We start from the raw sequence: 27,985 nt of genomic DNA, 5'->3' as shown, positions 1-27,985 counted from the left end.
CCACAGAGCTCATTTTTGAGTGATCAACATTTAACTTTATTTTTATTTTCTCACAAACGATTGTTTACAGCAGCCTGGTCTTAAAGAGGCAGGGCAGGATTATTTCTTTAAGCGCCTGTTATGGTAACACCCTTTAGCTAACACAGACATCTGTTTGCTTTTATAATTATAGACTCATTACAATAAAAACTGAGGTCACAGGTGGTTTAAATAATATCTGTGCAAATAAAATCATTGCTTTTAGATTCTGATGGCAGCATCAAAAGGAGGACACACCTGAGATCAACAGTAAGACTCTGCAGACACCAAAGATTTTCACAAGGTTTTTTGTTTTGTTTATTAAAAGATAATTATTAACCAGAAGCAGCATTAAAACTCACAGAACACATTTAACATATAAAACTGCTGAATTTCACAGACTTACATGTTTTACGTTCAGACTTAATAAGCTGCCAAAATGTTACAAATTCAGACCGTTTCCCACATATGTACTTGAATGTGTTTGTTTCTTTTCTACTATTTTAACCTGAGTATTTAATATGTTGTATATTTACAGAGCTTTAAGACATTTGATGGAGCATTAAAAAAACTGACAATTAATAATTCAGTGGCTCTTTAAGGCAAGACATTTTTGTTTGTGTTCTTTTGTTTTTATGCCCAGTTTCAAGATTTTGTGCTTTTAGAGATTAATAATTAATCTTCTTTCTTTCTTTTTGTTTTTTTGTTTAATTAAATATAAAAGACCAGGAACATGTTGCTTTTCTGTTCATGTCCAGGAAAATGTTTTTCCCGTGTATCATTCAGAGGCTGATTCATAGAATATTAATATAAACTGTTACTTGATCTCGACATTATTATCAGTTTTATAAGGTGATTTAAACTAAAAAGCTTTCAAATCTCTAACTTGTAACAACCTTTGACTTTACTATGACAACATAAAAAGTTTAAAGATTTCTGTTCTGGAAAATTTCAGCTTTTCACTTATTTAAATGAACAATTCCACGTTGGCATATGTTAACCTAAGTTCAAATTAAATCTCAGGTGAAGTTAAATTGGAGCCTCCTGGGAAATAATTCTTTTACAAATAATAAATGTAAAGGTTTTGTGTGAATTTAACAAGTTTTAACAGGAGAGGCTTAAGTACCTGGAAAGCTCCATATTATCACATCTTAACTGAAACTCTCAGTGTAACATCATCCATGCTCTACAGTGAAACTGACCTAGGATCAGTGAGATAGCCTCCTAAGGTTACATCCTGTCAGAATAAAATCCAGGTGAGTTCTCATTTAATCAGGTTCACAAGAGAGACGCTGATGAAGATCGAAATCTCACATCACGGTTTATTATCATCCCTGAGCTTCTTTGTGGATTTTTTTAATGTTTCAGATCAAATTAAAGAGGAGCCTGACTCGTCACGTGTTCACGGGTCTGCATTATTTTCTGTGTAAGTGATTCCACCTAGAGGTAAAAGGTGGGACTGCAGCCACGTGTGCTCAGACTTGGACAAGAAAAGAAAACTGAGTGTTTAGACAGAAAATAATCATTCTTTTTGATTTTCTTATGATTAGTGAACCACTGAGAGGACAAGCATAAAAATAATCAGTTTTTATACTATTTTGTTGCCAATTATGGTTTAAAGTATTTTATTTTAATTTAAATAGAAGTATTGGCTGCAAAGTAATCAATAGTGAAACCAACGGTGAGCAGCAACCTGATAGATCGTAACTGATAATTGGATAATAAATATACTTCTTAGTTCATATTTTGAACTTTTAGATATAAACCACATTTTCGCTCTTTTTGATGTCTTCACCTTTTATTTTCCACAAACTTGGTACAAATGTTGTCCTGTCTGTTTTTTCTTTAAGTGCTCTGTAGCAAAGTAAAGGTTTATTTAAATATAAAAAAATATATATATATATATATATATAATAATAATAATAATAATAAATAATGTTATTGTGATTACGTACAGTAAATGAGCCTCGTTTTCTGTAGATGAACATCATGTAGCGTGTATGTTCAGTACATTTAGGAGGTAACAGTTCCACCTTCACTTCAGCTTAGTTCAAATTTTATAGTTAATTTGTCTTCTTATGTTATTTGACTTGATTTTAAAACTTTCTATACTTTTTCTCATCAGCTCCACTTGTTCAGTTTTGTAATAAAACTTTCCTTAAATATTGTTTTTATCAGGTCACATTTTAGATACTTGGATATCTTCAGGATCCTAACATTAAAATAAGTTCAATACATATTTGTTGGGACTTCTTTTTAAAAACAGGCCGTAATCTAGAGGTTAATTCATTCATCTAAGCCTTAATTAAAGTGACGGCGTGTAAAATCCTGCAGAAGAGGAGGACGGAGGTGAAGAAGCTTCAGCACTGCTTCTGTTTTCAGCTGCGGACTCTGAGTTTTGTGAGAAGGATCAGGACTTTCCTCGTCTCCGCTTCAGCTCCTCTTCGTATCTCTGCAGCTGAGACATGAAGCCGGGGTTCGGGTCGATCACGTGACGAGCCGTCTTGACTTTCTGGGAAAAGGGAAATGAACAGTGACGAGCTCTGGTTGTTTCTAAGGATCTGTGGTTGCTCTGCATGATTTGTATTTCTGTACTTTACAAGTTATTTTAATATTTTCTAAATATTTTTGTATTTCATAAATTTTTTCCTGTTTTCTGTTATTTGTTTTATGGACGTATTTTTTTTTCCATTACCTGTCATAACGTTTGCAAAACTTCAGTCCTTCATTTCTGTCAAATCATAAAACTCATTTAATGTTTGAAGTTATCGGAGAAACTGTGGGAAAATATTTTAGTGAACAGTATAACATCTGATTTAAACTCTAAATACAAATTAATAATAAAAAGAAGTGATGATTAATAAATAGATAATGCATAAATTCAGTTTCTTCTCAACACAACAAGATGTGGAAGATTTTTTAAAGTGTTTATGCTGTTTTTCAACAATTTTTTCCAAAAAATTGTAATTTTACGGTACAAAAAGCAAAAAAGACATTAAACAAAGATGTGTTTCTGTTGTTGGGGTTAAACAGATAGTTAATGTTATGAATATAGGTCAGTAAATAAAATTTAATTAAATAACATTTTTTCTTTTTCATTTAAGCCAAATCTGCAGCACAAAACAGGATCAGGGGTGTCAGCCTTCAGAGAACGGCTGAATTGTTGTATTTGTCCCTTCTGAGCATGAATATAGCAACGCTCAGTGTGCAGCTCATCTTTCAGTGTTGTGTTCAAGGGCACTTTGGATAATAAAAGCTTCAGCGTCAGAAAACAAACCTCTCAGCTGCAGGTTGAGCTCAGTCCTCCACATTTTTGACCTTCATGCAGCAGGATTGGGCTGATTTAGACGGCTCAAAGCACAGTGAGACTTATAAATAGGATGATTGGCATTTTAAAATCTGCAAAATAATACTTATTAAATGATAAACAAAAACTGTATGTGTGAAAAACTCTGAAGCAACCAAAAGTTCAGCACTTTTTCTGTGACTTGTGTTCACTCTATTACTCTTTCAGTCCTCAGACCTTCATTTGAAGACTTGATCATTATTTATCAGCACGTTCTCCCAAAGCGTAATGCTAGGTGACAAATCGTCAACATATTACGTTTTCAAGGCACCCAACACATTCCTAAATGACGAGATTGGAAAAATGAGGAAATATGACAACCGTTTGGACTCAATCTACACATCTTTGTTCATTTTCTTCAAACCTCTTGGGAAAACACTATTTAACGTCATTAAAGTGCTGGTTAAAGTTAGGAATAAAGTTATGGTTAGACTTAGGGAGAAGGTTAGGTATAGGGCTGGAATACATGGCTGGAAGGTCTATTACCGCGGGAGCGTCATTCCACTGGATTTCATCCATAACCTGGTGCGGACCATAAGAACGCGGAAGGTCACTTTTCGCGTTCTCACGGTCCGCTGCGGGACGTGACAAAACGTCGAGATGTTACGTCTCGGGAGAGAGAACAGTATTTATGGAACCTAACAGCTCCTCTAAGAGTGAACAAACTCAGCAGTTTGTTTAATCAATGTGCAGTTTATTTTCCAATAAACAAAGTGTCACATTTATAATCTGCCTCACAGTCAGCAGGAGGAGCTCGGGGTCTGTGGAGGGTGGACAAAGTTCATCACTAACACCAGATGCCAAAGTTGTAACCTGTACAAAAAGTAAAGTAGAGCAGGGTGGGATAGATCCTCACCTGTAAGGCGTCTGTCAGGGACAGTTTGCGGTGCTTCATCAGGTAGGCGATGCAGATCGTGGCCGAGCGGCTGCGTCCGTTCTTACAGTAGACGACGCTGCGTCCGCCGCGGTTCGCCTCCTTCTGGATGGCGTCGGCACAGCGGTCAAAGTGGCTGTACAGGTCCTCGTTGGGGTCGTCGTAGACGGGTATCTGCAGCTTGGTGATGCTGCTGGAGGGAAACGGCTGCTGCTTGGACACGTTGATGCAGAGCGTCACCGCCTCCTGCTGGATGAGCTCGTCGCTGCAGGCTGAGCGGGCGTTACTGATGAACAGAGCGTTGGTGACTTTACACAGCTGCAACATCCTGGCCAGGCTGTGGAAGAACTGACCCTCGTGGGCTTCCTTACACTGTCAGTGAGGCTCACAGGTAACTAGTGCCTGGAGAGAGAGCGGTGTCGGGTTCAGCAGTCTATTTAACACTGAGAAAATGATTAGTTAGTCTCTGACTCTGTCGCAGAGTTCAAGGCTACACCCGTCCATCCACTCTGACTTCCTCCTAAAAGTAAAACTAAAAGGAACGACATTCATTCTTTACTTTTAGTTATTATTTAAATGAATATCTTTTCTGCTTGCTGAAGTAGAAGTGTGAAGGTAGAGCCTCGCGTAACTTCTGATGTGCGTTTGTCAGCTTCTTTTTTTAACTGTACAGTGTTTCACTTGCTGCATACTGAGCTGAATCTTTTACAGATATTACAGATTTGTTTTTTGTTAAAGAAAAAAATAACCTTCTCTTTACATACCAGGTCTTGAATAATCTGGTCGTCTCATATCGTAAAACTCTATCATGTTACTCCATCAGTCGTTAACTTTTGTCTTCTCTCTCCTACAGTTTCTTTTTTCTCATTTTTCTTCATGTGTTTCTCACAGAGGATTGTTTGATTACCTCTAATATTGTATTGTACAGCTTCTGCTGTTACCATATAAAGCGCTTTGTAGTGGTAGTGGTATAAATAATAACACGTTTAATGTATTGATGAAAAATATATTTGCAAGATTAATCAGGACCTTATTCACTGGATCACATATGAGATTCTTTTGCTTTTCCTTGTTTCACATTTCTGTAAATAAAAGCTGGATAAAGTACACGTCAGGATATCAGCTCGCGCTACAGGATTTTTAATCACTTAAAATAAATGTAATCATTTAACCTATTGATGATTCACAAAGAAAATAAATCTTAGTTGAAGCATTTTACTTGGCATATGTCATCTCAATAATATAATAAAGGTACAGACATTAAATATTCTCTGTGGCCCCAGTGACAGAGATTTAAGATGTTCAGTTAACCTACAGAAACAGCAGGCAGTGAACGCCTCACACTCGCTGAACACAAGGACGCCGTGACTCACGTGCGGCTGATCTTCAGGCTCCTTCACGCTCAGTTTGTGCTTTAAAGACGCGCCATGTTCGCTTCGTGCTGACAGGAGAGCTCAGACTGCTCCGGTCTGTTCAGGCCTCCTCATGATGACCCGGAGCTGTTCTGACCCGCACACCGACACCGCACACAGAACAGCTCACACACCACAATGCTGCTATATTTACCGCTGCTGACAGCCGCTCTGCTCTGGGTCTTAAAGCTGCTCAGATCCATGACTAAAATAGATGAATATTTGATTTTCATTTGATTTTATTATTATTGTTTTTATATGTTTTTGGAACTGGGTTTGTTTGCATAAAGATTGAAATGATAATTTTAATTACTGATAAATTACATATAAAAAATAAGCATCTGTATTGTATAAATATTGCACCTGTTAATGCCATAAATAATTCTGTAATTTTTTTTGTTTGGATTTGTACTTTTAAATTTATATTAACTTCTATCAGGCTTCATGCACCAGTACTTACTTTACTTAAAAAAAAACTTAAAATGAATGAAACAATGACTTCACCTCATCATATTTTTATTTATTTATCATCTTAATATACTACAATGCCAACAAAATAAAATAAGTAATATTCAGTCAATTTCATCTGCTTACTTTGCTTTATTTTCTCCTTATTGTTTGTTTTTGATCCTCTTTTCAGAAAATGATCCCAAAAACAAATTATGTGCATGAAAAGAGTCGATGCGAGCAGGTAAAGTCATTGTTTCATTGTTCTTAATTTTTTATTATTTTTTTTATTTTTATTTTTTATTTATTTATTTTTTTTGGGGGGGGGATTTATTTATTTATTAAAGAAATTAATGATTAAACTGTTATTGTTGTATATGTATTACTGACACTTTAAGAAGAGAGCAGGCAGAGTGGAGTGGGTGGATGATTTGTGACTGAAGGAGAAGGTTTACACGATGGTAGTAAGAGCTGCTGTGATGGCTGCTCGGGTGACATGACACGTGACACATACATGATAAGCTGTAAATCTTATAAATGTCGCAGTGATGATTTTTAGTAAGTCTTTAAAAGACACGTGACATGACACTGTGACAGTGACATCAAACAAATAAACACGCTGTCAGATTATGGTATAAAACCATATTATACAGTGAAAATGGAAATGATGGCGGAGGGTAACACCACCTGGGTCTGGGTGCAGTTCCCCCCTCCAGGGGCAAGGGTACCTAGACCCGGTTCGTAGAGTACGCTTGGGGAGTGTGATCGTGTGTACAGCGTCTCTTTATGTCTGTCTCCACGTTGGTTGAGTGTGGAGTAAGTGCATATGAGAGCATGAGGGTGGGAATGGATGTTTGTATCTGTGTGTGCCTGTATGTCTGTGTCTATATGTCAGGTTGGGTGTCAGGCGCCACCTCTCTGGGGACATCTCAGGCCCTCCAAGGTTTGGAGGTCTATCTCCCCCTACCACCACTTCCCTGCCAGTGGCGGACTCCCTCAGGTGTCGGTGCGTTGGTGGTTCTTTGTGTCCGGGGATGGGCGTCCAGGTACACACCGGCTCACTCCTTGGCGGCCGCTTATCGGGGCCTGGAGCCTGGGGCTCGCTCGGGCCACTTCGGAGGTGGGGTGCCCCCGGCCTCTCGGCCTGGGGCTCGGTCACTCAGGCACGGCTGGCTGCCGGCGGAGCTCACGGGCGCGTCACTGCAACTCCCCCTGGCTTCTGCTCCGCGGCTGCTGAGTGAGCCCTCATCTGGGACTCTCCTCAGCTCTTTCTGGGACAGTGGCGCGGCTGCCCCTCTGTTGGTCTTCCTTGGTCTCTTGTGTTCTGGGGGCCTCTGGATGTCTGGAGTTTTGATCTCCTCCATACCTGCTTCATGCCCTGGAGGACGGGGCTGTGGCCCCCCCACACCCTCTAGCAGATCATTACATGAAGGAACCTTTTAAAAACAAGCGCGTCCATGCTCACAGGTGTACACACGGGTGATCACACCCACAAACTACACCCTTTTTGGCTCCTACCTCAAAGCACACTGTGTTCTGTTGATCTTATGTGCTGCACAATAATGTTTAATATTTAGTATTTACTGTCATATTCCCATATATCATTGTGATGTTGTTTATTCTATTACTCTTGTTCTCTTCTGCTTGTTTTCTTTTTTCTTTCTCAGCAGGTGATCCAGGTGATTGATATATGCATTTTTTTCTTTTTTTTTCTCTGCTCATTCTGTTGGTTTTTGTTTTTTGCCCTTCTCCCCCGTCCCTCTTCTCAGCTGTTTCTCTTTCCCTCTTTCTTTCTCCCCTTCTTTCCCCCAGTCAAGTCTGTCCCGTATTCAGTAAGTGAAAATAAAATAAACAATAAAAGGTGAATCAAATGGACCATTACGGCAAGGCTGGGATGGTCAATTTGGTAAAGTAAATCCGTTGGGCATCTTTCTTTGCCTTTAGACAACAATTCTGATGGCAAAAGAGCCAAACGGGACAGGCCAAAAAAAAAAAAAAATGGAAATGATGGCGGCCTGCGATTACTTACTTTCAATAACTGTGCCAGTACAAAAAATAAAAAATAAAAAACAATAATAAAATAATAAAAAACAACAATAATAACTATTATTATTATTATTATTATTATTATTATTATTATTATTATTATTATTATTATTATGTAAGAAATAAAGTTTGGCAGTAATTTACCGAGAGCGGAACTTTAAAAAACGTCTCAGCTTCATTCAGAACCTTTAATGGTGCAGCACACAGCGGAAGCAGATTCAGCAGAATCCGGAACTGTAGAAGGACTTGTGCTGATCGTTTAATCGAAAGTAAAAATGTCCACAGTGGAGTTTCTGATAAACTTTGTCAACGAGCGGCTGTCTGCCGCCGTGGATGAAATTTTCACGGTGTTTGAAAACACGATCGTCAAATACGAGCAGGACATCGAGCGGCAGCGCAGGCTGCTGGAGAGCTTCTGGAAGCCGGAGATCAAGCTTCAGAGGATCGGTAGGCTAACCGGGATGAATGAGTGAGCCTGCGGGAGCTCCGAGCTCTTTATGTCATCCTCGCAGACCAAAGTAACAATAGTAATATTAATAATGATAATAATAATATGAGAAATGTGGAGTTAAAAGCAGACACCTTCAGCTTTTAGAAAGATCAGACTGAGGTCAGAGCAGCAGAGACGCTGACGGCTCAGCATGCCCACAGGCAGGTAACGTGGCTCCGGCTGGTTAGCGGTAGCGGGCTCCTCAGGTCTGTACACTTGTAGAAATCACCGTAACTCACCGAGTCTGTCACAGCTTCTAACGCCAGACTTGTAGTGATGATACAGCACAGCTGGGTGGTGTAGCTCAGCAGCTCACCTGCTAACCAGAAGGTTGGGGGTTCCCTCTGCTCCAGAGTGTCTGTGGGCAGGATGCTGAACCTGAGCTGCTGACTGTTGGATAGGTGCAGAAAAGTGTGTGTGACAGAATGGGTGAAGGAGACATGTTGTAGAGTAGAAAAGTGCCATTAGGACTTTTGTATTTTTTTGTGTGTTTGGTTTGTGAAATTGGATCAGAAGGAAACTAGTACCTGCACTTAGCTGATCTGTACTTGTACTCTGTGTACTGTATTAAATCTACTCTGCAGATACGTTATAACCAGATCTCTCTGAAACCCAAGTCACATCAGTTCCTCCTGTGAACTTCCAGCTACTTTTTCAACAAAGGTTTTGAATTAATCAGAAAATAATCACTATCATCTCAAAATAAAGACTCCCTGAAGCTCCTGGAGGGAGCTTGTCTGTTGGAATGGACGCAAGAGCATTTACAAAGATGTGGAAGAATATGTCAAACATGTTTACCTCTTAAAATTTCCCCAGCAGAGTAGGTAGGGAGGCAGAATAATGCCCTGGCATTTTATTTGCTTCTGACGGCTGGCACAGCTTATATGACACACGAGACGCGACCACAAGGTCTCAAACACCAACACAGAAGTTTAAATCACCTGCTAGGTCAGGATTGTACTCTGTGCTTATTTATGGACTGTTACTAACATTTATCTTGTCCCTGCAGACCACCCACAGCTCCACGTCACTGCAGCAGAGAAGGTTCTTCCTAAAAAGCGTCTCTGTAACCAGGAGAGGAACTGCAGCCTGAACCAGGAGGAACCAGGGCCTCCTCATGTTAAACAAAAACACAAGAAACTGTTGTCCAATCAGCAAGAACCAAAGCGTCCACAGATCAAAGAACAGCACAAACTCAGGAGGGAGGGAGTGCAGTCGGCACTGAAGCGTCACACCGAGAGCTTTGTGGTGACTCCTGTTTATGAGGAACATAGAGAACAGGAACCAAACGATGGCCAGATTCTCTTTCACAGCTCCCCAAACTGGAGTCTGATAGGAAGCAAGCACGTGAGGTCAGGATCAGCCGCAAATGTGGACGAGAAACAAAGAAGGAAGCGCAGAAGAAAGGCCAATGAAAGAAACTGTAGAAAACTCTCCCACGTCCAAGAGTCGGCATAAAAAAGTCTGCAAAATGTGAAGTGGGTAAAAAAACTTGTATGAAAAAGTCCCAAATGCTGAAGCTTCCCAGGATCCGCACACGTGAAGCTGCACACGTGTGACACATAGTTGTAGGTTGTAAACTGTCACTCCACACAAGAAGTTGTGTTCAAGCAAGATTTGCACTAAATGTCACAGAAATACAGCAAACGTGTGTTTCAGGCTGCAAGAAAGCTGCACGAATATCTTTGGGGAAAAATATGTTTCGAAGTCAGTCACAAGCATTTCATACGTTTCAAAGATTTTTATTTGCAAATAAACTGCTGAACGAGTCGGTGTTTGCAGAGACAACGTGTGCTGCAGCTCAGCTTCTGGGTCAAATCCTGATTGTTCCTGCTTTATCACAGCTCCAGGATCAGTTTGTGAGCTTCTGCTCTTCCACCTGCTTTTTAAGGTTTGACCAAACTAACTGTCAGTCGATGACCAGCTGAACGTTTTCCAGCATATCACAAGAAAGTGATACCAAGTCGCTCGGAGGAGAATCAAATGAACATTTTGGATCTGTGACCAGGAAACTCCTGGGATTTACATACATTTGATTTATTTGGCAATAAAATTCTTTTAAAAGTGTGAAATGTTCCCAATGGTTCTCGATTACATCATAAAATCATGTAAAACAGCAAATTTGTGCCAGTAAAAAAAACTAAGTCTATAAATGCAGACTAACAGAGCGAGCTGTGAGGCCATCTTTGAGTTTCTCTGAGGTCCTGGAGGAAAAGCTTACACGTTTGCACCACGTGTGTAGTTCCTGATGTCAGTATTAGAAACATTGTAAATATTCCGTTCTTTTTTCTTTTGTTTTAATAAATGAGGTGAATTAAAGACCGAAGCTCTAAATTCTAAATGAGTTTGTTACTGAGTAACTGTGCATGTCCTTTCAGCTTTCTTTATTTTATTAATCATGTATAAATGCACTAGTTGTACATAGATTGATACGTCTGATGTTTTGAAGATGTTTTGTCATCTTTTCATTGTTCAGGTTTTTTAAAGTGACACTCGAGTTCTGGACGTTTTCTTTAATAAATGATTCACAAACCAACAGTCGGCTCTCTGGGATCCTTCATCGCACTCGCGAGCGCTTAAGTCAGACATGGCGTCTCCTGCTGTTTCATCACTAAGCCCCCACGTTTACAGATGTTTTGCTGTGGCCTCCATGTGAGAAACAGCTCATCGTTCGTTGGGCACTCAGCAGCTTCATTCTTCTGAAGCTCAGATTGAAATGTTGTTTTGACTAATAGACAGCAGGGGGCGCCTCCTCACATGCAAAAGGAAGCAAGAAAATGAACCTGCTCTTCTCTTGACCTCTGACCTCAGTAAATCATTTCCTGATGAGTTTGTCACAGAAACTGTGCTCCTGTGAATTCTGTGGGAAGGGTTTCAGTCAGAACAGCGATTTAACGGCTCGCCTGAGGATCCACACCGGTGTGAAGCTGCATACTTGCAAAACATGCAGGAAGTGTCTCCAAAATCACTCGAGCGTAGCGAGCCACGTGAGAATCTACATGTGGGAGAAACTACATCTGGAAAAAAAATCTGAAGAGGTTCAGCTTCATGACGCCATTCGAGAGGAGAAGCTGTATTCTTGTTAACTGCGCGGGAAACGGTTCACTCAGAGCGGCAGCTTGAAGGTCCACATGAGGACTCGCATGGGCAGGAAGCCGTTTCCTGCGGGATGTGTGGGAAAAGTTTCAGAAGCAGCAGCAACCTGCCGGTCGACACGAGAACCACAGAGTGGAGAACGGGGAAGCTTCCAGGCGGGACGCCACAGAGCTGAAACATCAAATCACAGATGATGGAGAAATCATCTGTGACTGAAATGTCCATCACCCAGAGTCAGAGCGCTGTTAGAGGAGTTATGAATGCACCAACCCCGTGTTTGGACTGGATATTAGTCTGATGACAGAAACCGGGTCAAGTGTCCTGACAACAGCTCAGTCTGTGGGCTGATCTAGTTTTTTCAGCTCTGAGCTGTTCTGTGTTTCACAAGACGACTGCAAAGAAATAAAGTCCTGTTTTTATTTATTGTTTTACTTACTTTGAACATAAAAGAACGATTCAGTTTCTTCCTCATCGTGATGAATAAATCATTTCATAGGTGCTGATGTCAATACTGGAAAGGTTCAGTCAGTGTATCTCTGTGAAAATACCGTCTTCAGTTTTTACAAAATATCTAAAATACATTTAAACATCAGGGTGTTAACTTTTCTAATATTTAAAATGTCAGCAGCTCAAATTCTTGGTATAAAAATGAGACGTGACAAGAAAATGAACGAGGAACTGAGACTGTCGCTTATTGAAAAAGAAATCAGCGCCTTTTGTTAGATTCACGCACCCTGTTTGACACATGTGAAGAACTGGTGATATTCTTCCTGCCTTACAATGTGTAAGATTCATGAAACAAGGTCTGTGTGTGATTCAACCCACAACCCGCTGTTTTCATTACATGCTCATTATAAAAATGTCTTTTTCGTCACAGAGACCTTTCGTATTTCAGAACTGTCTCATGTACAGAGACCAAGCTGAACTTGAACTTACACGGCCGGCCTGAGGGCGCCTTGGTGTTCCCCGAGACGAGCCGGAGGTGGTGGTGGTGGAGAGCGTGGTCTGGGCTTCTCTGCTGAGGCTGAGCCAGCCCCGGATAAGCAGAAGCGAATGGATGGATGGACATTTGACATGTTTTCTATGTTCTATTGTAATGTGACCTGTTTTTACATTTTACAGCCCATCCAGACTTTTAGGAATTTGTTTTAGTTTATGACTCACGTGATTTTCACTTACATTTAATCTTTTTGATCCGATTCTTCTGGCAGCAGAAAACCTTCACAGCAGTCAGACTTCATGTTTCTGTCATTAAAAACATTTACAGTCATGTCAGGGTAATAAAAAGACAGCTCTAAAGGTGTTTTCATATTTGTTTAATGCTGGTTTAAAATGCAGGCTGATGCTAATAATGCACAGCATCTTTCATTCTTTTTATTACTTTTAAATGTAATTTTGGGCTTTGACCAGCAGGAGGAACTAAACCCTGATAAAACAGAAACAGACAGGCTGACTACAATGTGCAAATTTTAATCAGGTGCCTCAGATGGAAACATAACGTAAAACCAAACAACATCATTTATATTTCATATAAAATCTGGAAAATTTCACACTTGACTCATAATCAGTTTTTCTGTACAATAGTTCAGTACGTTTAAATAAACCATGCAACACTCGTACTTTAAGTATTTTCAGAGTTACAGGCCCTCTAAGTACACAGAGGTGGGGTAAACCGTGGTCCTTATCAGTTCACCATGTTCTTCCAGCAGGTTCAGGAGAGAGAAACATTAACAGAGGTTTTCAAGTCCTTAATTTCAGATGAAACATTAACACCTCACACATTTAACAAGATCTTCTTCATTTTGACCTCCTTCACTCCTGCTGTGTAGCTTCAGTTACCCTTGCAATACAACAAAGTTATACAATTACTGCTATTATGACACCAGGTGATACTTGGAGTATAAATTACTGTTAGGTGAATGAACCTGAGTAACTGGTGCTAAAAGAATGATTGTTATCCAACATCTACATCTAATATTGCCTCAGCTGCGTGTCCCAATCACAAACACTGCACACAGGAACAAGCTGAGACAACGTGCTCTGACATAAAACTATTTGAAACAGGAGCGATGTAACACAGAATGCAGTCATCTGAAAATCGTTTGAACGTTATATCTGCCTGCAGAAAGCACACTGACAACATTTCAAATGTTGTACAGGCCTCAGAGTACAACCCACTGAATCCATGACATCATCATACGCCCTTACAAACATCCACATTTCAATAAGACCTATTCAATAAAAACTGAAATGCACTTATTACAGATTCACCACATCTACTGGACAATTTGACAAAGATTGATTGTGCAGTCTGACACGCTGATCCAGGCCCAGGCAGCTTCATCGAACACAGCCTGCTATACATCGCTTAAAAACTGAAAGCTCTACTTAACGACTTCTGTTCCCAGACGTATTTTCCACTCAGACATTACAGGCCTGACTTTCCTCCTGAGAGTCTGTGGGCTGTTAAACTAACACTGAGTGAAACTCTTCCCACATGTCTGGCAGGACTCCTTCTCCTGCAAATTTATATTTTCATGTGTGCAGACACGTTACGACGATTGATGAAGCTTTTCCCACACTTTGCAAGAGTACGGTCTCTATCTATTATGAATCCTCATGTGGACGTTCAAACCGCCGCTTTGAGTGAAACTTTTGCCACATATTGTACAAGAGTAGTCCTTCTGGCCTGTGTGGATCTTCATGTGTCGCAGCAAATGGCCACTCTGCCTGAAGCTGTTTCCACACAGTTTACAGGAATACGGTTTCTCGCCGGTGTGGATCGCCGTGTGCCGTTTGAACGCTGAAGCGTCAGAGAACTTTCTCCCACAGCTCTTACAGATGTGCGGTTTGTCACCCGTGTGGATTCTGCTGTGGACGGTCAAATCACTACTCTGACAGAAGGTTTTCCCACATATTTTGCAGGAATACGGCTTCTCTCCCGAGTGAATTAACGCATGCCGTTTCAACGCCGATGACTGAGAAAAGCTTTTCCCACAGGCATTACAAAGGTAGGGCTTCTCGCCTGTGTGGATTCTCATGTGAATCAACATTTTATCTCGAGCTCGGAAACCTCTCCCGCATGTTTCACAAGAAAACGGCTTCTCCTCTGCGATGCCACTTTGGTGATACTTCATTATATAAAGCTGATAGAACTCTTTCTCACAAGTGCTGCAAGCGTACGGCTTCTCTGAGGTTCTGTGTTGGTTCCCGTCATCTTGAAAGTCTTTCCCACAAACATCACATTTACTGACAGAGTCTAAATTGCTGTCACTGTTTCTGTGACGGCTCTGCTTTGGTTTCAGCTCTGCATTTCTAGTTGATCCTGAGGCTACATCAAAGCTTCCTTCGTTCAAGCTCTCAGTTTCAGGAGAGCTGGGAGAGAGGAGCTGATCACAGTTTGATTCTGACTCGCTGAGGTCACTGTCCTCATAAGCAGGAGTCACCATAAAAGTATCGATCTCCTCCTTTAGTAGGAGCTGCTTTCCCTCCTGACTGATGAAGAGTTCTTCCTCTTCCTCTTTGATTTGTGGAGGTTCTGGATCCTCCTGGTCCAGACTGGAGTTTCTCTCCTGGTTACAGAGCTCCTCTTCCTCATTCTGACTGACACACAGAAGATCTGAGGGGACAAACGGACACATGAAAAGTTCCTAGTGTGACGATTACGTTCTGGGGAATGTAACCACATGTTTTTAAACCAGCAGGGACAGTGTTTTTATCTTAGAGAGTTTTGAAATGTGTTCTGCTGCTCTTAATTTGAATATTTCTTTTTAGTTCTACTCACTTCCTCACAAGGATTTGCCCTTTGCTCAGCCCGCAGTGTGAGCAAGATTGTTGTTAATAACTTACCTGGTTAAATAAGGGTTACCCTTAGTATAAATTGGCATTACATGAAAGTACTGCATGTCCCCATTTTAAGTTCAGTTGGTCTGTCTTCCATACAAAACACAGATGTTTAGGATGTGAAGTCATAGTGTTTTTTTTTTAAAATTCACATCCTGCCTCATTTTACCACCATACCATACCACCTTTATTTATAAAGCACTTTAACATAAAACCAGAGTTCACAAAATGCTGTACATGCTAAAAGCATAAGTAAAGAAAATTAAAATGAGATAAGATAAAATAAATAACTAAAAAACTAAAATAAATTGAAACATGTCAAAACAAATTGAGTCAACCCCTCTAATCAATGCCAAAGGCTTCAGCGAATAAATATGTTTTAAGAAGACTTTTAAATTCAGAGAGAGAAGAGGCCTGCCTAACATGCAAGGGCAGATCATTCCACAATTTTGGAGCAACTACAGCAAAAGCACGATCACCTTTAGATTTATACTTAGTTTTTGGTACCTTAAGGAGCTGCTGATTGGCGGACCTAAGGGAACGGGGAGGTGTATATGGTTGTAGTAGCTCCGAGAGGTAGGGGGGGGCCAGGCCATTAAGAGATTTAAAAGCAAATAAGAGAATTTTAAAAACAATCCTAAAATGTACAGGTAGCCAGTGGAGTGAAATTAAAATAGGGGTAATGTGCTCAAACTTTTTTGTTCCAGTTAAAAGACGTGCTGCAGCATTTTGCACAACCTGCAGGCGCCTAATGGACGCATCACTAACCCCAAAATAAAGTGCGTTACAATAATCCAGCCTAGAAGTAACAAAGGCATGGATTACTGTCTGAAAATGCTGTTTCGATAAGATAGGCTTTATTTTGGCTAATTCCCTCAAATGAAAAAAGCTAGATCTTACACCAGCTCTGACCTGGCTTTCAAGTTTAAGATTTGCCTCTATTTTAACTCCCAGATTAGTGATGACTGGTTTAACATACATTTAACATTTTGTTTTTTAACAACTTTTAAACACAGAAATTCACAAGGAAAAAAAAAATCACGACGTGCTTTTAGTTTAAACAAATGATTTGTGTCGACAGACTTCAGGCCAAACATGCACCAAATGGGCAATACTACAGGACCACACCTGCTAATCTTTAAACCCAGGTGTTTACAGTCCCGCTGCCACAGCTGTAGAAATATCAAGCTTCTAGCCAAGCAGCCCTCAAACCAAACAACAGAATGTTTGGTTTGAAAGAGCTCACTGAATTTGAGCGTGGTGTTGTAAGAAGATGCCATCATTGCAACATGTCAGTTTGTGAAGTTTCTTCCTTCCTGGTTATTCAACAACCAACTGTTGATCAGATTACATAACACATAAGTCACCGATACTATTGCCTCAGTAAATGCAGAGCTCCAAACCAATTTCTTTATATTTAGATAGGAAATAGAAGGTGGGTACTGTGATCAGTAGAAACATGTGCAAACATATGTGGAATTAAAGTAAATAAGGCAGAAACAGAGTTTGCACAACACACGACTAAAGCAAAGATTCTGCACCGTATTAAATCAGAGTGTAATAAAAACTAAATGAATGCAGCATCTAATGATAATAGTAAAGTACGTAAGTATAAAGCAGCTCTTTGGAGGGGCTCCTTTTTTGCAACGCTACCTAAATCTTGTGCTATATTAATGTAATAATAAAATAATATCAATGAGAATATAAACTTAAAATTTAAACTAAAGTTAACTTAATAAATGTGCTCTGCTTAAATCACTCAAGTAGAAAACGAGCAGAGAAAAAGAAGGAACATTTCCTTTGCCTACATAGTAAGGGGTGTCAGGAAAATGAGTACAGTCGGAGGTTAAAGTGGATTTAAGCAGGCTGTGAAAGCCTAAAATTGGTTGTAGTGGCTCAGCTCAGGGAAAGACTCACCACTGCTGTTGAGAGCTGCAGTAGAATTTCTTTGTGAACAGGCTGTGATCAGCTGATCTAAGGTTTACTGCTTTTTGTGGATTTACACAACTGAATTTAACAAGCAGATGTTTCATGAGTTGTCCTGCTCCATCCTTTTGCATGGTTTAGAATCAGCTTGCTAAATTCACAAGACCTTCCCAAAAACAGACGCCATCTGGATGAGAGCAAATTCCCTCATCCATTCTCTGCTGCTCGTCTGTATATACCTTTCAGCAGTGATGGATTCTTTCCAGATGTGGATGCTGTAGGTTTCACAAGCACTGATTCATCTCCCTCCATACATCAGAGAGGCAAGCTTTTGAACTGAACACTGATGGCCATTCTCATCTTTAGTCTTGTGTTCAAATTAAATTACCAGTCGACCAAAATGGTTTTCATTCTCCCTCGGTCCATTTTAAATGAGCTTTGGCAGCATTTCTGGATCACGCTACAGCAAACTGCTCACAGACATGATTTCTGGACGCTTTCCTGAGACCATGCTGTGATTTCCATGACAGCATCATTTCTGACCTGCTGCCAATTAAGCTAATTAGATACAAAATGTTCCTCCATCTGTTTCTTCTTAGTACCACCTCCATTTTCCAGCCTTTTCTTTCTCCCTTCCCAACTTTTCTTTGAGCTGTCAAAAATGATTTTGTCTTAAAATTGTCCATTTCTCAGTTTAAAGACTTGATGTGTTCTTTATGAATAAAATATGGGTTTATGGGATGTGCAGACTATTGCATTCTGGTTTTATTTACATTTTTCACAGCAGCCAGCTATTTGGGATTTGTGTTGTATGTAATTTGGCGTTTCTCTCTCTTTTTTTCTCTTTGGGAAAAACCTGCAGCTCCCTGCTACCCCTAAAACCCTGCAACATGTCATCGTTTCTTACCGATTCTGTGTAACTTTATCTCAGGCTTCCAGCTGATGTCCAGCAGCTCCTCCTGACAGCGGACGAAGGTTCGCTCCACATCCGTCTGACAGAGTTCATGAGCCGGAGGAAAACACTGAGCTGAAGACATCCTACCTCCAGCAGCTAACGCTGCTAGCGCCTGCGCCGCTGCTGTTTACGACCCGAGTGTCACACTGTCGAGTTCCGGCAGAAGAGAAGGGAGTGAACTGTAGTTCCGCCCGTGTTTTATTGGAGCTCCACGCTGAGCTCCCACTTTTTAAAGGGATTCGGCCGTGAAAGTACATTTTATATTTCAGAAAATCAAGAAGTTTAAGGTTTAGAAAGAGCCAGCTGCGCCCATAAGAAAACATTTAATTAAAAATAATAAATAAGTAACTAAATAAATAAACAAAAATAAAGGAGAAACATCTGCGATCGTTTAACAGTGAGCTACTCATCCTATAATGCACTGCACATTAGTGTGTGATGTTCCTCTTTTATAGAAAACTATATTTAAGAGCCTGCAGGTCTAAAAAGACTCCCGTGTGATATTATACAAAGTTTGTGTCAGTATTGATGCACTGACTGTGCAGTATTATTTCTACAATGTTCCTAGAAAACCTAAATGTGTTACTTTATCTCATCTTTAATCTTCTTTTTAAACGTACAGTATTACCTTTTGTGCCAGTGACAGAGTTGCACTATATTTTGTTGTATAGAATAACATAATAGGCGAGCACATTGGTGTGGTGGTTAGCTCTGGTGGCTCACAAACTAACCACCACACTCCTGCACCTGGCCAGGTTCTTCCTGTTTGTGTGGATTGTCTCCGGCTTCCTCCCACACTCCAAAGACATGGGGTTAGGTTAATTTAGGTTCATTGGTGATTTTAAATTACCCATAGGTGTGAATGTGAGTGCTAATGGTTATCTGTCTCCCCACAACCCTGAAAAAGATAAATGATAACAGTAATAGAACGACAACAATGCTATTCTGTTGTAATGATTTCAGCCTCATGTCAGCACTAATGATGGTGAGTCGCCTCCTGGAACACCCGGATTAATCACCTGGGTAGACTTTCCCACCTAGCAAGAAACAGTCCACCAGCAGCCAAGTCAAAGTTTCGACATGTTTATTTTTTAAATATAAAAGATTGCTGTTATATCAAATATGATACAATATATGAATTTAGTTGTTTATGATGGTTTGGAAAAACAAAGAAACACCTGAAACACAGCTCGTTAGTCGGCTCAGATATGATGTTACTGTTCAATAAACCTTTGTTTTAAACTTAGATTAAATAAATCACCACAATGCATAACGGATTTTTACAAGATGGACAGGATTATACAGAACTTCAAATGAATGACATTTTTCAAAATACTTCTGAGAAAAAAAAAAGGATTACATTGATATTAAAGGTTATTTGTCAGCAAAACTCAAGCACAGAAGTTAAACCTCATAATTATCAGACGTCTTCATTCGTTTGTGATTCTGTAACAGTCGTTAAGGATAAATTATTTGACACCTTAAAATTCGCACTTTGTTCTGCCTGACACAGAGTTACACTTCATTCAACCCGTCTCACACAGTGTGACACAACAAGCTCTTAAACATCATCACTGTTAAAGTCAGAAGGCACTTGGAGTCTGAAAGCTCTGCTGTGAATCGTGCTCACTCAGAAATATTTGATGAAAGGGATTTTTTTTGAAAATGTAACTAAAGAGACGCTCCTCTGACCCGACACAATTACTCACAAGTTATTCCAGAAGATTATCCGACCCTGCTGAACTCGGCCCGGGGTTTAGTGTTGGCTAACCCACCGTACTAACAGGATGGTCGTGATCTTTTAAGATCCCAAAGTCATTAAATTTTAAAGAACTGAAGTGTTTATGTGGTTATTTTTGGTCTTAAACTACGCATCTGATAGGATGTACTGTTACAAGCAGACTGCTGCTTGCTGATCAACAGCAGACGTGTTTCTAAGTCCCAGGTGTCAGACCGGTAAATGTGTGTGGCAGAGGTGGGACCAAGTCATTGTTTTGCAAGTCTCAAGTAAGTCTCAAGTCTTTATCCTCAAGTCTCAAGTCAAGTCTCAAGTAATGTCAGGCAAGTCAGAGTCGAGTCTCAAGTCACTGGTGTAAAAGTCCGAGTCAAGTCACAAGTCTGAAACTTTGAATTTCAAGTCCTTTCGAGTCTTTAAAAAACAAACGAAAAAATAATGTTGCAGTTATATGCTAAATGTAAATATTAGACCATGTAATTTTAAATCTGTGTTTTTCTCAACACATGACAAAATAGTGAACTTAGAAAATATACACAAATTGTGAAATTGCACCTCTTTAAAATGCAGCTCAATTAAACCTAGCTCCAAGAATAATTTTCACCGACAGTTCTGAGATAAGCTGCATGTTATTCTTGGATGCGGTTGTAGGACCAGCTTTAAAATCGCATGACAAAAATATCATACATATTAAAAAGAACTGCATCACCAACGTAGCCTGGACAACATTTGCTAGTTAGATGAAGTCAGCTATCTCATCGTAGCATATTTATATGCATATTTATAATCATACGGTTCTTGGAGTGAGTGCATACACTCGTGAAGTTTAGTAACTTCAGGTCACTGCAACAAGCCCAGGTACAGTTTACTGACGGATGGGTGCAGGACCTTGAAATGCACCGTGTAGAACGAAAGACCATCGTACGTATCATAAGTTTACCAGTCTCACAAATCGTCGTCATAAATACACATTCCTTAACCGTTTATTAATAGGACCTTTGAGCTCAAGGGTAATTAATTAGTAGTGGAAATAATTTCTGGTAGCATCACAGAAATGTAGCAGTGACAACAATATTGTATGCTGTAATCGTACTGGGCAATTAGTGATACAAAAAACCTGTTTTATCCTGTGAATAAAAGTATATGTTTTTGTTAATGTACCATAATAACAGAAGCGAAACACAATATTGTGTCAGGACAATTCACTATTTATGCACAATAAACACAGGAGCATAGCGCGACAATTTCTGTTCAGCGCCAGACTTGCTTGTAACCTATATCACTAATTATGTTAAGAAAAATGACGTATTAACTACTAAAAAACACTGACCTTCGTGTAAATGCTTGGAGCAGACTAACCTGTGAGCTGGAGTGTTCTGGGACGTTATATTTGATCTTTGAATGGCTGCAATCCAGTCGCCTCTTTGTTACTTCAGAAACATGGCTCGAACAATTTCTCTTCAACGACGTAATCCGATAACAACCGATCTCTTTACCCGTCGGCTTCCCGTGGCTGTCATGCGACCGGCTATTGCAGTTAATAATACAACAGCTTCTTGACATTTTTGTGTTTCTTTTTATCGCTGTGTGACTGATTTTAATTGAAAGCCTGCGTGCGCTAGCCACCGCTTGCCACGAGTTCCCAGAATCCTTTGCGGTTCTACCCGTGAATGACGTCACATTTTCAATCTCTATATAATATGCATGTTAAATTTTATATTTGGGGTAAAATATCAAGTCTTTTCAAGTAAACCGGTTCAAGTCCAATTCAAGTCCCAAGTCATTGGTGTAAAAGTCCAAGTCAAGTCACAAGTCTTAGAACATTTTTTCAAGTCAAGTCTAAAGTCATAAAATTAATGACTCGAGTCTGACTCGAGTCCAAGTCATGTGACTCGAGTCCACACCTCTGGTGTGTGGAGCTGTGAGATGAGATGCTGCTGTAAAACCAGGAGAGCCACAGACGACTAACTCAGACACCTCTGTGTGAAGTTAATTAAAACAAATAAAAATGAGGTGCAGTGCAAACCGCTGGGGAACAGCCAGAACATCACAGGTCTGTCATTAACTGTTAAAGTCTGTGTGGAACGGCTTCTGCTTGAAAAACAAACACTGACCGACTGAGTACAAAGTGTAGCTGCATTAGTCAGATAAACAGATTATTAGCCTGGTCACCTCACAGAGAGAAGGTTTTGGGTTCAAACCATCATAAACAGTCTCATCTCTCCTTGTGTCAAAGGCTGGCTCCTCTAAATTGGATGGCACAGCAAAGAAGAGCTGAGTGTAACAAAAGGCCTTCATGGGGGTAAAAACAGCAAAATTATAAATGTTATTAACTGTTTATATTGGTACTGGGACATACACAAGGTCTAATTTCATAACTGGATGTGAATGTTTCAAATACTGCCGAGCAGCTTTAATCTCTGATATACTGTCTACTAGGGCTGCCACAAACGATTATTTTGACAGTCGATTAGTCGCCGATTATTTTTTGCGATTAGTCGACTAATCAGATCCATCATCCATTGGACGTACAGCTTATCGCACCAGCAGCATTTGCTCTTATATAACTATCATTAGCTTACAGCTTTAAGTGTTTAAGGTCTGTGCTAACTAAAGACAAGATGATAGTTTATTAAATTTTAATGAAATTAGCAGATTGTTTCGGTGGAGTTTAATAAACTCCTTGCTATCTAAAATATAACAGGACACCGGAGTATATTCTCCAGCATCTCACACTTCTGATAATCAGCTGTCTGCTTGACGTTTATTCAGCTGTGTAAAAACTATAACTTTAATCTCAGCCAAACCGATTTACTCAGGAACAAATAAAACACTGAAAAAAGCCAAACAATAACATTTTTAAGTTATCTAAGTGACTTATATATCATGTTTAACCTGAGTAGTGAAAGACGGCGGTGGGTTTGAAAACGATTTGCCGGGAGTCCGGTGTTCTCACGGCTCTAGTGAGCCTTGAACCCCGGCTCGCTATCGAGCTAGTGGGTAACAGACGTCTCCGAAAACGTCGGAGCGCTTTTGAAAATATGTGGTGTCCTGATAAACTGAGCAGATATTTGAGGTTTACACAGCTACATTCTCGCCTGAAAATATGTTAAACGTTTATTTTGTGACCCAGAAAGAATAATAAGAGTAATATTAAAACTAAGTAGCTGCCGCCATTGTTGGAAACTGCGCTGGGCTGCACTATGAATTCTGGGACACAGCTTCTTCTTCTTCCGGGTTTAACGGCAGCTGGCATCCTTGTATATGCAGTGTTGCCATCTTCTGTTTCAGTCCGTTATTACACTCTTAAATCCTGCTACTTATTCCTGCGTCTTTTGTGATCTTACAAAGCTTCAAACGACGCGTCGACTATTAAATCAGTTGTCGACGATTTTGATAGTCAACGTAATCGTGACTAGTCGACTAATCGTGGCAGCCCTACTGTCCACTAGAAAACACTGAACAGTGTGCTGAGGAGGGGCTGATATTAACCATTCAGTCGGCATGATGCCGACAGGATACAATCAATAAGCCACAACGGACTGACTTCAACACCGCAAATATGACATAAAGTCACATCACATGCGGCATAACGTGCCGCCTTCAGGAGCAGCAAACGCAGAAGAAGGAGGATACTGAAGAAAGTGCAGATGTGCACCTAGAGAGCAGCTGTTGGACCTTCACTGAGGGCCATCTCATCTGAAGCTCCGCCCACACACGATGGCATTCATTATTTAAGGCTAACAGGTGTTTTTACCTGGAGACACAAAACATTGTACCAGAGTTTGAAAGTAGAAGTCTGAGAGGAGTTTGTCTCACAGCTGCACTTCATTAACACAAATGAGCCAGATGTTGACTGATTCAGAACAGCAGCATGAAAACATGACATCACAGCTAACCACAACATAACAAGCATGTTTAGGACTGATTCTGCATCCCTGTGCCGAACACATGATAGCAGAGCATAAGACCAACTTATTCCAACTGTTTTGTCTTTGTGTTTTCACTTCTATGAGGATATTGAAATACTTTATATTTTACATCTTTCTGGCTTAATCAGATTAATTATCTGGTGTTAAAATGTTAAAAACATGCTCTGGCATTTTAAAGTTGTTAATTCAACTTCCTGAAAGTCAAAAATATAGAAACTGAGCTAGTCTTTGACATCCTGCAGTAAAATAGATGGAACTGATGCCATGACTTAAATAAAGTATTTATAAGGAGTCACTACTACCTCCTTAAATAAAGGTTACGCTGACTTGTTTCACCATCTTGTGGTACAAAGTGGTATTGCATGAAAGCACAGCCCAGCCTTATTGTGCTCTAGTTGATATCTCTTCAGCACAACACACAGATGTTGTGAACATAAAGTCACAGCAGTTTTTGTGACTTTAAATTACCACAAGCATATTCATAATATTTTTCCCGACAGGTGTTTCAGGGCCCTGATATCTCACCTGTATGGGTTCCCGTAGCGACCAGATTGTTATCACTCCCCCTTGGTGCCTTTCCCACATTTTTTGCAAGCGTGCGACGTCTCTGCTGCGTGCGTTCCCATGTGGTTCTTTAGCGTTGCGGCGTATTTAAATCGTTCCCCACAGGTGTTGCAGTGGTAAGGCTTCTCACCTGTGTGCGTTCTCATGTGAACAGTTAAATTGCTACTTCGACTGAAACTTTTGCCACACGTTTCGCAGGAGTACCACTTTTCACCCGTGTGCGTTCTCATGTGAACTGTCAGATTCCCGCTCTGAGTGAAACTTTTCCCGCAGATTTTACAGGAATACGGTTTCTCACCTGTGTGGATTGCAGCGTGTTTTTTAAACGCGGATAAGTTGGTGAATCTTTTCCCACAGGTGTTGCAAGCGTACGGCTTCTCACCTGTGTGGGTTCTCATGTGAACCAACAGAGTCGCACTGTGCCTGAAACATTTCCCGCACGTTTCGCAGGAATACGGCTTCTCGCCTGTGTGGATCGATGTATGCCTTTTAAGTGCCGATAGGTCAGTGAATCTTTTCCCACAGGTGATGCACAGGTGTGACTTCTCACCTGTATGATTTCTTTCGTGATATTTCATGAAATAAATCTGATAGAATCTTTTTCCACAAGTGCTGCAGGCGTACGGCTTCTCGCCTGTGTGGATTCTGTAATGTTTCTTCATCTGGAAATTATACTTGAAGGTTTTTCCACAAACGTCACATTTTACAGACTTTTTCCCCACGTCAGGTTTACGCTGACTGTGTGATGTGACAGCTTTCGCGGTGCTTCTGGTACGCTGATGTAGCTCCTCTGGCTGTGGCTCTGCATTTGTCGTAGATCCAGAGTCCACATACTTGTGCTGAGGTTCACTGAGGTCACTTTCATCATAAGTAAGAGTCACCATAATTGTCTCGCTCTCCTCCTTCAGGATAAGCTGCTCTCCCTCCTGACCGGTGTAGAGCTCCTCCTGTTCCTCTTTAATCTGTACTGGTTCTGGTTTCTCCTGGTCCACAGCAGAGGCCTCTTTCTGCTTACAGAGCTCGATGGAAACCTTCTCCTCCTCTTTGCAGTCATCTTCCTGTGGAAGGTCTGCAGAGATAAAAGGGAGAAAGAATTAGTTCATACTGTGATACGACAAGGTTTGTTCTGATGGACGATGACGTCTCGGATTGATGAGGGTCAAAGTGACTGATGATACCTCAACAATTAGCACGATTTTTATGCAATTTCTCCGATTGCTCATTATGAAAATATCATGTTTATTCTGATATTCATAATAAATGAAATCTTGGCTTCATGTCGCTCCTCCACACGTAACAAACACCTGCAACACAAATGTTTCTGAGCATGTTTGGGCACAAGTTCACGCCCAGACCTCTGCTCAAGTTAAGTCGTGTGTGGCGTGGCAGGTGACGATCCATCATCATCAACTGAGAGATGACAGGAAGATATTTTTGACAGCTGGAGCTTCTTTTATTGTTGTTTTCCCCAAGCATCTTGTGACCACATTTACTCTTTAACTCTGAAAAACCTAAAATCTGAAAATCTACCTGTCTGATTGTGACCGCTCACATCGGGGCACTTGTCTTTGATCCCACTGAGTTCTAAAGTTGCAGAAACAGAGAGAGGCATCTGCAGAGTCAACGGCCGAGTGCTCATTCCTGTTACACGTCTTTGAAGAAGAACTTCCTCTGGATGTCCCTGCCTGCAGCACACGTGCAGCTGATGCACCGTAAGGTTAATTCTCCACAGATGAGTTTGCACAGTGATGAAAAACAGGCATATAAAACCAACCGAGTGTTTTCTTCATTTATTTTATCCCAGATGTTGCCACCTCAGTGAAGGTTAAAGAGTTACCGACATAAATGAGTATCCTCACAGAGTGTGACCATCAACGATTGCTGGCTCCTTAAACTGGTACTCACACATCAGCACTTTCAGGTCCTCTGCTCCAAGCAGTGCTTTCATACTTTCAGTTAAGTCATTTGTTTGAAACACTAAACTCTTAAACTTGTGTGCAGCCACTGATCATGCAACCCAAGAGTGTACAGGGCTGTGAGCCTGAAAATCATCAGCGTTGGTTCCTAGTCCAGTTGTATCCACAGCATCAAGGTCATGGGCAGATCTTCTATGGGCAGTTCAGACCATCCAGAAAGGTCTCTGTGCCCCCTCTGCTGAATTCTACCACATATTACTACTACTGCATATTCTACTGAAATACTTCTACAACTAGAAGTAAACTGAAGTGACAGTGTTTGGTAATGACAGAGTTAAACATCATCGTCAGAGTAAGATCAAGCTAAACCTCATTCATCTGTAAAAGTCTTTAAAGCCCGAACAAAAGGAAACGAGCAGAGATGAGACGCTTACAGTCTCAGTGTAAGCGTCTCTGGCTCTGTCCACCATCCAGGGGAAGAAACCTTTTGCACTTGTGCCGTTTCTGGGTGCATTTCTCTCTCAGTGCACTGAGACAGAGCGCGCAGGGTCACGACATGTCCAGTGTTACCCAGGATTACCCGAGCGCAGTGACAGCATCAGCCGCTTGCCTCTCTGCCATTAAGGGCTCGGTGCCTTTCTATTAGAACAGATACTGTTACTCAGCAGTGCTTTATTGTTTTGGTACTTAACTTCGTCTAAAATAATAAAATGAAAGTTGTGTTATTTGTAATGAAGGAATCATCAATAACTGCACATAAAAAAATGTTAGGGCAATATTTCTGTTTCATGTGTTTGAAAGAAAAAAAGTTACACATGAGCAGTAACTGTCACTGGTTTCTGGTGTTTTCCAATAAAACCAGAGTGAATTCATACTGGAATGATACAGCACGGTCTCTGGCATTTTCCTGCGGCTGCTGGCTGGCTTTTACGTGTGCACCGAACCACAAATGTCAGATTTAAAATATATTTTCATTTTAAATTGGAGAAACTAGTCAAAGTCACCACATCCCCGCTTCAGCGGCTCCTCCGCGCTCTCCGCCCCGGCTGGACTCACCCTGTGACGGCTAAGCTAACAGCGTCCGCCCGGCCTGAGAGCGCAGCGCTGGTCCTTCTCCTCCCGGGCCTGGTGCCCCACGTACCTGCAGAGTCTGCAGTCCAGCTCAGGGCCCGGTGCTGCTGGTGCAGCTGCTCCTCGTACTGCAGGACGGTTTTCTCAAACTCCTTGAAGATTTCCTCCGCTGCGGCGCTCAGACGCTCCTTCACGAACAGCCTCAGATGCTGAAGAGCGGACATGGTTCCTCCAGCAGCTCCACCGAGCCTCAGCGATACAAAACACCGTCAACCTCCAGCTGCCAGCTTCCAGCTTCCGACGTCCACACAGCC

General features: G+C 40.8%; 3 protein-coding genes across 7 annotated transcripts; 1 reads left to right on the top strand and 2 right to left on the bottom strand.

Annotated features, from left to right (window-relative positions):
• Positions 1-22: 22 nt before the first annotated feature.
• Positions 23-18,499, bottom strand: dusp28 (dual specificity phosphatase 28). Of its 5 annotated transcripts, XM_023153801.3 has the most exons (4): positions 18,406-18,499; positions 12,909-12,974; positions 4,221-4,640; positions 23-2,530 (listed from the first exon to the last, which is right to left on the bottom strand). In XM_023153801.3, the coding sequence occupies exons 3-4, from the start codon at positions 4,563-4,565 to the stop codon at positions 2,429-2,431; spliced, it is 447 nt and encodes a 148-aa protein (XP_023009569.1). In that variant the 5' UTR covers positions 4,566-4,640; positions 12,909-12,974; positions 18,406-18,499; the 3' UTR covers positions 23-2,428. The 5 variants fall into 5 exon arrangements, with proteins under 5 accessions (XP_023009569.1, XP_076732854.1, XP_076732855.1 ...); XM_076876739.1 differs by lacking the exons at positions 12,909-12,974; positions 18,406-18,499 and adding an exon at positions 8,873-9,022; XM_076876740.1 differs by lacking the exons at positions 12,909-12,974; positions 18,406-18,499 and adding an exon at positions 8,726-8,841.
• LOC101472212 (uncharacterized) lies at positions 8,347-10,778 on the top strand. The gene is made up of 2 exons (XM_004569482.3): positions 8,347-8,590; positions 9,643-10,778. The coding sequence occupies exons 1-2, from the start codon at positions 8,419-8,421 to the stop codon at positions 10,089-10,091; spliced, it is 621 nt and encodes a 206-aa protein (XP_004569539.2). The 5' UTR covers positions 8,347-8,418; the 3' UTR covers positions 10,092-10,778.
• Positions 13,392-27,985, bottom strand: LOC101473201 (uncharacterized). The gene is made up of 4 exons (XM_076876986.1): positions 27,742-27,985; positions 24,682-25,753; positions 18,406-18,578; positions 13,392-15,348 (listed from the first exon to the last, which is right to left on the bottom strand). Exons 1-4 carry the CDS (start codon positions 27,893-27,895, stop codon positions 14,330-14,332), a joined length of 2,418 nt encoding a protein of 805 aa, XP_076733101.1. The 5' UTR covers positions 27,896-27,985; the 3' UTR covers positions 13,392-14,329.

This window comes from Maylandia zebra, linkage group LG18 (genome assembly GCF_041146795.1).
Source record: "Maylandia zebra isolate NMK-2024a linkage group LG18, Mzebra_GT3a, whole genome shotgun sequence".
NCBI lineage: Eukaryota > Metazoa > Chordata > Actinopteri > Cichliformes > Cichlidae > Maylandia > Maylandia zebra.
This window is presented reverse-complemented; position numbering and strand designations above follow the sequence as displayed.

What these genes read in the sequence shown, in the direction of transcription:
- LOC101473201 (XM_076876986.1), bottom strand. Translation starts at nt 27,895, where the DNA reads ATGTCCGCTCTTCAGCATCTGAGGCTGTTCGTGAAGGAGCGTCTGAGC. An exon ending in GGGAAAGGCACCAAGGGGGA is followed by an intron (nt 18,579 to 24,681) that starts GTGATAACAATC and finishes CGGGTCGTAAAC; the next exon opens with AGCAGCGGCGCAGGCGCTAG. An exon ending in GATAAAGTTACACAGAATCG is followed by an intron (nt 15,349 to 18,405) that starts GTAAGAAACGAT and finishes TTGTCCCCTCAG; the next exon opens with ATCTTCTGTGTGTCAGTCAG.
- LOC101472212 (XM_004569482.3), top strand. Translation starts at nt 8,419, where the DNA reads ATGTCCACAGTGGAGTTTCTGATAAACTTTGTCAACGAGCGGCTGTCT. An exon ending in GATCAAGCTTCAGAGGATCG is followed by an intron (nt 8,591 to 9,642) that starts GTAGGCTAACCG and finishes TTGTCCCTGCAG; the next exon opens with ACCACCCACAGCTCCACGTC.
- dusp28 (XM_023153801.3), bottom strand. Translation starts at nt 4,565, where the DNA reads ATGTTGCAGCTGTGTAAAGTCACCAACGCTCTGTTCATCAGTAACGCC. An exon ending in CCCTGACAGACGCCTTACAG is followed by an intron (nt 2,531 to 4,220) that starts GTGAGGATCTAT and finishes CCCTTTTCCCAG; the next exon opens with AAAGTCAAGACGGCTCGTCA.